Raw genomic sequence first — 8,986 nt, forward strand, 5'->3', positions numbered from 1 at the left:
ATAGAAATAAATATCAAAGACATTTTGCAATGTGGAAGTGAAGATGAAGGGTGGAAGATGATCTTCAGATTTTTGACAAACACGGAGCTTATGAAATAATAACAATAATAATTATGATAATAATTTTAAAAATAATACATTTAATTTGTTTGATGACGCCTTTCAAGCCACCCAAGGTCCCCTTTCATGGGATACAAGACTTTAACTCCAATAATTCAAGCGGAGGAGAAGAATTGACTGTTTTAAACCAGAAGGTGGCAGTAATACAACATAAGGAAGCAAAAGAAGTAGAAGAAAAAGAAGAAGACGACGAAGAAGAAGAGGTTCATTTACTGTCAAAGCCGAAGATTTCTTCTCCAAACTGTCCGGAGACAAAAACGACACAGGTAGGCTCCTCAGTGAGGTGTTACTGATTCAGTTCAAGCCCATTTCAAGCAATCGGTCTCACATAGGTTTGTATTGTTAACTTGATAAAAGTGAACTGCGGCTGAACAAACTGTTCAGAAGTGAAGTTAACTTTAACACGGGTAACTTTCAGCAAATACTATCTCCGGTTACACATTCTCTTAGCTAATGCCAAACAGTTCAAACAGCTGGCGTAAGTTTACCGACTAGCTGTGGTGAATTTGGCGAGAAGTTGCAGCCTGTCGGTATCTGTTGTCAGTGTGTTGGACTATAATAATACATAACCGCTTTATGTGATTATCGTGTAAAATAAAGAGTTCATCTGCTCTAAGTGGCTAAAAGTGTCCGTGTGGATAGTGACAGTGATGAAATGTGCACACCTGGCGTTTTAGCCCTCGAGCTGACAGAGGTTTTCACTACAAGGTCACGTCACTAACACCGTTTCCTTGACAACAATGCGGAAGTTTCTGAAACATGTGGGTAAACTGTACCCTCCCAAGGCTCTTAAAATGTGTAATTCTCCGATGTTCCAATAAAAATAATGTGAAAATTACCTAAATGTATTCCCTGCTTACTGTTTAAATTGTAGCCTACAAAGGAGTTTGCTTGCATTTTTTTTACAAGTGGAAACAAGAAAGTTTCTAATGGGAGTCTTGAACTTATTTTTTTGTTGCCATGAAATCAATACAGGTGTCTGTATCAGTTACATTTTTACAAGTATTATACAGCAGTTTAACATTTATTATGGCGTAAACCTGACCCTGTCCTCTCCTTTAGCATGTTTGAGGTTGTCATCATTTCAGTTCTTGTTACATTTCAGTATTGTTATAGGTGTGGGATGTCCAAATCAAACTTCTTGTGTCCCATGCATAGGTGTATAAAAACGTCTTGATGCAAAACAAATGTCCGAAATGAAATTACTTTTGGTGACATTTTATTTATTTGTTAGAAACTGTGCATATTCATGTAAAGATTACGGCTGTAAAAGATGCCAGATTATAATAATAATAATTTACACTTTATTAATCCCACAAGGGGAAATTCAGTTTTTACACTCTGTCTAACACACACATAGGCTGAGATACACACTCATGCACAAACAGGGTTCTAGTGACATGCATTAATGGAGAGGTCTCAGAGTGAGGGGGCTGCCCACAGCGAGCGCTCCAGAGCAGTTTTGGGGTTCGGTGCCTTGCTCAGGGGCACCTCGGCAGTGCTCAGGAAATGGACTGGCACCTCTCCAGTTACCAGACCAGTTTCCGGACTTGGTCCGTGCCGGGACTTGAACCGGCGACCCTCCGGTTCCCAACCCAAGTCCCTACAGACTGAGCTACTGCCGCCCCATTATAGCAGAAGTGCTAGTTTCCATCTGTTGTCCCCAGACTTCAGCTTCATAAAGTCCTTCAAAGGAGGAGGAGGAAGTCTGTGCAAGCTTTGTATAAATAAAACATTTCATTTTTAAAATGAAAAAAGAACAAAAAAAAGAGATTGTGTATTGCAGCGTTGAAGGAGACTACATTGACCTTGGCGATGATATGAAAAGATGAGAAGCATGTGTTCCCATCACATTATGCCAACTGACTTCTTGTTCCCAGATGACCTATAAACGCAGAACAAAGCCAACTGACAATGAACCCACATTATTGAATATTATCATGTAGTGTTGAAATAAAGTCAGTCAATAAACCAGTCAGCCAAACCATTTTCAATAAAAAGCACAAACAATTCATGTATAATCTCTTCTATATAAATAATCCAAAGTTTAGAAAAGCTAAACAAAAGCGTCATATTTAAAACTGAAAGCTACCCTCAAGAGGGAGAGAGCACTTTACATTCAGACGGTGTGTGCAGGAGTTTGCCTGGAATTGTTGATAATTAAAAACAACAAATGACCCTATATATGGCTCCAGAGAAGAGGCGTAAAGTTCTGCTGATATAGGCCAACATCTGTTTGTTTGTTTGTTTTTTTAAAGGTATATTTTTGGGCTTTCTAGCCTTTAATGGATAGGATGGTGGATGGAGTCGGAAGGTGGGGAGAGAGAGAGTGTGGAGAGAGACATGCGGTAAATTTGCCGCACGAGGACTGTGGCTCCCCCAACATCTGTTTTTGTTCATGCTTGTATTTACATCTCAAGAGTCTCTGCTCTTAATCTCAGTGGTTAATGTGTTAAATCATGTGTGTGTGTCCGATAAAATGATACAGCCTGAGTGATGTTTGTTCTACTGTAGCGTTGTCTTTTGGATGCCACGGGTTTTAAATTGATGCACTCCCTGTGAAGGTCGTCAATTAATGACAATTTGAGTCTAGGAGTTTGGTCGTTAAAAACAAGAAGAGTTTAATTTTTACTAAAATGGTATCAAAGTGTACAATTCCGGTATCATAACAACCTTAATAATGTCACATTAATATTTGTATTCAGGGGTCCTAAAGTGGAGCATTAAAGCCCAGGTGATAGCGCAGACTTAAAAGTGAAGTCCGGACTGAAAGAACCATGTCTACAGATCAGGAGCCGTCACTCACAGTGAAGCTGCTGCAGCTGCTGCTGCTCTCCACCTACTGGGGGATGCAGATCTGGGTCACCTTTATTTCAAGTGAGTGACTGACCGGGTTTAGTGACAAGTCACCCCGAATGAATCTCTAAACCTTCTTCTTCTGTGCATTATTTACATCAAGCATAAATCTCTGCTTCAATAGAGATAGAAGCTAGGATTTCCCTGTGGTGCTGATACGTTGATGTGTTTCTTGTTCTCAGGTTTTGTGATGGACAACCACCTGAACAGACACACGTACGGCTTCATCCAGAGCCGTCTCGTCCCGTTCTACCTCCACCTGGGATCAGCCTGTGCCTTCATTAACCTCACCATCTACGCTGTGTATCATCCCAGCGAGCTGTTGGACGACAGGGAGGCCTTCCAGGTGTGTGTTTGTTCCACATCAGGCCGCATTATAACAACACAGAATATTTCTTTAACCCCTGACCCTGCTGTCCCTGCAGATCTTCATCTTCTTTGTGTCGGTGACGGTGGCGGCTGTAAATGCTCAATGGTTCGGCCAGATGACGTCAGAGATCATGGCCGACATGCACCTGATCGAACAGGCGTGCGGGTTGGGTCAGGACATCGGGCTGTCATCGAACAGAGAGGCTTACGCCAAGCTGTGTGAGACAGACGTGAAGTACAGACACCTGAGCAGCCGTCTGTGGCTCTACAGACTTCTGTCGTCGCTCTGCAACCTCTGCTGCATCGGCTGCAACTTCTACAGCCTCTGCTATATGGCCGAGAACCTGAACACACTCTGAGGCTGACACACAGCAGCTGGACTGTCACCACAAATCACTCGCAAAAGCTACACACTCATTTTTTTTGTGTATGGTAAGTTATATATTTAAGTCTGTCCTTCTTTCTGTGCCTTATTTGATCAAATTCATGATGTTTTGTGTCTCAGGGAATAATGAAAGAACGGCCTCGTTGCTCACACTTTGGGAGATAAATCCGTTTATGCAATGAGTCATTTGTCACCTTTCACCCAGTGCGTGTGAGCCTGCTGGCACCCTTGAGTTCTCTCTTCACCGTAAACTTCAGGAGGAGTGTTTTCAAACCTTTGTATTTGCAGGAGCAGGAACAGTCCGCTGCTCTGCACCTTTCTGTACAGTAAGGACACAGCACCACACTGCTCAGTCCTGCTTGGCTTGTTTGGGTGGAGTTTTAATACCTCCAGCGCAGCACAGGTTTGTCCGGCTCTCCTTCAGCTCTCCTGCTTTCTGCAGGTATGAAAACGGCTTCAGCTCATTAAACTGCACGCTTTAAGGTTTGTTTTGCACAGCCGGTTTGTCCACTTTTAAAAAGTCTTTCCTCCAGTTTTTGTGATGATGCCAGAAATCAGCGTGTCTGACAAGCTGATTTTTGTCCCGCACACGTCTTCAATCGTGTTTTCAAACGAAAAATGTTATCTCTTTGTTAAAGGTCGGAAATGCAACTCATCATATTGACCCTGCAGCAGGGGTGACAGGTTTATGAAACGTGTATATAGAAATACATCTCAGATGGTCTGGTTAGCTGGTTTGTAGGATAAAGACAGCCATCTTTTTTTATATCAGTTAGTTTCATTGCCATCTATGAACTCCTGACAGGAGATTTAAAGACACTGATTCTCTGTGCCTTAACTGTTTTCTTGCTGACAATAACATCAGAAATGGTGCATATTGTAGAGCTGCACTTGATCAGTTACCAACTTTAAATTCACCACCTGCTTTTTCGACAATCTCTTCAGTATGAGAAATCAAATAACATTTCTTATTTCAGCTTCTTAAATGTAAATCTAAATATATTTTTTTGTCTTTACGATTGTAAAATTAGTATCTTTGTAATATCACATTTGAGGACATCTTGTTGCTCTTTGGAGATTCCTATCAACATTTTCTTCAATGTAATAAACCAAAAACCTGATTATGAATGAACAATAGAACTGTTAGTAGCAGTACTTATATACTTGTGATGGAGTTTTGTAATTTAGACATTTACACATCTGTGGAGTCTTTTTCTTGAATTCCTGAAGTATGTTTAGTTTGAGTCATTAATTATTCAAACCTGAAGCCAGGTCATTTAGACTCTTCTTCTTTGTTTGTTTGTCTTTCTAAAAAGGGAGTCGTACGTTCTGGAGTCTTTTTGCACATTTTGGAATGATGTTAACAAGCGTCTCGGAGTTTGTCTGCAGATAGGATTTAACCCAACAGCGGGTGTCAGGACTTCTATAAATGATTTGTTTGCTGTGTTATCCAAAGAGGGGTCGATATGTTTTGCATGATGATGCGTCTCATCTTAAACAGTAAACACAATGACATTATAAGAATCTCCTCGTCCTGGACTGATGAAGGCGCTCGTGGTGCCTGTTCAATGCAATTACAATGCAATACACTTTTTAAAACCCTTTACATCCAGCTAGTTTTAATCAACCTCAAATAAAAAAGACAGGTTTTTTTCATGAAAATATGTAAGCTTTATTTGGATGTTAAATCGTGGAAGTGTGTTTTAAGGAAGTTGAATCATATTTATTTCAGTTTCTTATGTTGGGTTCTGACTGTTGTTGTGGGTGTACCGCTCAGCTCAGAGATCGGTACAGTTACTGGTTGTGTGTTTAAAGGTGGATTGTTTCTACATGTATGATCTGTTTTTGTATTAAAACATGGTATCTTTAAGTTCTGTCTTTGTCGTCTTCTTGTTAATCATATTTGCCAAGGAGTGCAGAGAAGAAAAATGTAGTCATGCGATAATGAAAGTGGATTTTAAAAGAACCTTAACCCGACAAAGCTTTGAGCTGAAAGCATCATTTTGGTGGCAGAGTGTGATGTAAAGATCTTTATTTAAATCAGAATGTAAATGTTGATCGTTTGTGTCACATTGACACCCTAACCCCACTTGGTGCTTTCAGCAAGATTTTTCGCTGGTGCCCCCTGTATTGCAACCAATTCTACCACTCCTCACAATATTCATACCCATCCACTGCAGCTGTAGGTTTGACATGTTTTCTTTATTGAAACCTGATATTCATCAGTACTGTCAGTCAGTAAAACTCACTTTTGTTGATTCATCTGCCCCCCCCCCAAAAAGTGGCCTTTTTAAATAGATGTAGTTAAGTTCAAGTGGCTTCTTTTTTTACATGAGAAAAAGAATATATTCAAGGCAGGGTTGAAACTAGCAGGGTTTTGAAACTAGCATTCCCTGTGCTCCACCTGCACCCGTCCAATCTCCTCTGTGCTCCCTCAAAAGCCACGCCCCTCACAAGCGCCATTGGTCCAGAGGTAGCTGTCAGTTCATTCTTCGAGTGTGGGCTGGTGATTGGTTTATTAAAATGGTACCTCATGGCAGACATTGAACAAACTGTAACTGTACAGAGAAGATCTTGAATCTTGAACAGATTTTCTTCGTTCCTTTTTTTCAGAGCACATAAATTATTAATTTCTTTCGGACCTAAAGATATTGTCAACCAAAATCTTCAGTGTATCTACACAAAATGATCCAACCCTTCCTCTCAGTAATAGTTAACCACGTTTTTACTGGGGCGCCCCCTATGGATGGCCCCAAGCATTTGACTATACTGCATATGCCGCTCTGAAAAAACAGCATAAAAGACAGACTCTAATGTGACTGGCTACATCACAAACTTCAGTCATCTGTTACTTTTCAAAGGGCTTCATTCAGTTTAACAGATTGGAAATGTAAAGTTAAATCTAATCACATGGCAGCATCTTACTGCATTTAGACATGTTGACATGGTCAAGACGATCTGAAGTTCAAACCTCTGACCGTGTGTCATGGTTGTTGGTACCAGATGGGCAGGAGTATTTCTGCTGCTGCTAATCTACCAGGGTTTTTTACACACTTGTCTCAAGAATTACAGAGAATGTTTAAAAAAGGAAAAAATGTCCAGTTAGCAGCTATTCTCTGGGTGAAAAAGCCTGGTTGATGAGTTCAGAGAATGGCCACTCTGGTTTGTACTGAATGAAGGGCAACAGTAACTCAAATAACCATGAGGGGTCATTTCTGAACGTACAACACGTCCAGTATTGTTGCTCACTATGTCCATCCCTGTACGACCACAGTGTCACCAGCTTCTGATGGCTACTTCTGGCAGGACAACACACCATGTCACCAAGTTCATCTCAAACTGGTTTCTTGAACATGACAATGACTTCACTATAATCAGATGGCCTCCACAGTCACCAGATCTCAATCCAATAGAACACCTTTGAGATGTATGGGGGATGGGAGATTAGTCTCATGATAAATCTGCAGCAACAGTGTGACGCTATCATGTCAATATCACATCAAAATCTTTGAGGAATGTTTCCAGCACCTTGTTGAATCATTAAGAATAAAGGCAGTTCTAAAGGGGTCCAACCTGGCTCGAGGAAGGTAAACCTAATAAAGTGGCAGATGAGTGTATTTTCACAAAACAAAAACATTTCATAAACACAAAAACAATTCACTGAAAGCAAAAATATTTCACAAAATGCTATGAAAAGAAAAAGCCTTGTGCATAATTATACTTCACTTTTTTTAAGTTGACATTTGAGACACTTTTGCATTGGTTTCCAATATTCAAAATATGTTTTTCCACCCATATTCATACTGTAATTTAGAATATCCAAAAAGAACATTATGAAAAGAAACTACAGGATTGTAGATGTGTCAAATGGGGGCATCTTACCAATGTTTGACAGAGCTTTGACAAGAAATGCTGTTATAGATATATATATATAAATATAAATACTTTTAGAGGCAAGTTTGCTCATATTTTTAAAAGTAAAACATGTTATCCATGAAATGTCAAATTTACAGTTTTACAAAAACAAAATACTGAACAGAAAATATTCATTCAATCGAGGTTCATTGTTATGTTTGATTAATTGTTGACTTCTCAGAGAAGTCCAGTGAGCAGGCTCAAATGTAGGTATAAAAAAGGGGAATTCAGTTTGAAAATTGGGTTCATATACCAACAAGTCAATGAGCCTAAACATATTTCTAAGCTACTCAGAGACTATTGGACCAAGCAATAGGAATGTAGAGGACTGTGGGTAATGGACTGGCCAAGTCAAAGTATGGATTTAAATCCTAGAACACACTTACTGTAGTAGATTCAAAGATGGACTGCACACAGTTAAATCTAAAGCAAGTCTGTGGAAACAGCTAAAAACTATTTGGAGCTCAATAACAACATGGACTGTTGAAAAGTAAAGAAAAACACAATGCCAGTAAGAATGCAAGCTGTTCTTAAGGCCAAAAGAGGCCATATAAAATGTTTCTTGGTTATAGCGTATGAAAAAGGACTACTTAGTTGTTTCAGTTTGTTATTTGGCCAATAATAATAACAAAAACAAGTTTTTGAAATATTTCTAAAATGTGTTTTCTTAACAGGTTGTCTAATAAATGTGTTAAGCACAGTAGGTCTGCACTTTCCTTTTCTCTTTCCAAAATAAATAAAACGGTGATAAAACGCCACAATAAGCTACTAAAGAACTGATGACATCTTTAAGTGTCATCAGTGTTTCTTTGTTGTAAAATGTAGGAAACCCAACATTTGGAGTGATTGACTTGGAGAGACTCAAAATACACCTAAACATACTTTTGTTTCAGGTACTCGTCTCTCCATTAAAACAAGTCTAATTAGAAATATACATTTACATGTGTTAAATAGGCCAGCCTTACAAAGCCTTTTCATGTTCACTATTTTAGATATAGTAAGTTAAACGTGTAGATTACAAACTGTTATAAATCTGCAAATTGCATGAATAAGGCATAAATAGGCCAGAATTATTATGAGTAATGAAGTTTCACCGTGCATGAAGGTGGGTCTGGTGAATTACCTGGTTAGACAGAAGGGGGAGCCACTGCGCCATGAAAGCAACAGCACATGTAGCGCCTCTGGAACAGAACGAAAGATCTAACAATTCATTATACATTTACAGACCGGTCACATCATCAGTGTACAGCAAACAAGAGAAATACACAACAATCTATGAAAATGTTTTTTAACAAGACGCTTCATCTTGAAATGATTCAAGTTAAAAACCACAAAAACACA

General features: G+C 39.4%; 1 protein-coding gene across 1 annotated transcript; it reads left to right on the forward strand.

Annotated features, from left to right (window-relative positions):
- Nucleotides 1–237: 237 nt before the first annotated feature.
- Nucleotides 238–6,001, forward strand: LOC306828052 (transmembrane protein 205). The gene is made up of 4 exons (XM_079350251.1): nt 238–386; nt 2,826–2,997; nt 3,159–3,322; nt 3,402–6,001. The coding sequence occupies exons 2-4, from the start codon at nt 2,898–2,900 to the stop codon at nt 3,702–3,704; spliced, it is 567 nt and encodes a 188-aa protein (XP_079206377.1). The 5' UTR covers nt 238–386; nt 2,826–2,897; the 3' UTR covers nt 3,705–6,001.
- The last annotated feature ends 2,985 nt before the right edge of the window (nt 6,002–8,986 follow it).

The sequence above is a fragment of the Symphodus melops genome (genome assembly GCF_947650265.1).
Source record: "Symphodus melops genome assembly, chromosome: 8".
NCBI lineage: Eukaryota > Metazoa > Chordata > Actinopteri > Labriformes > Labridae > Symphodus > Symphodus melops.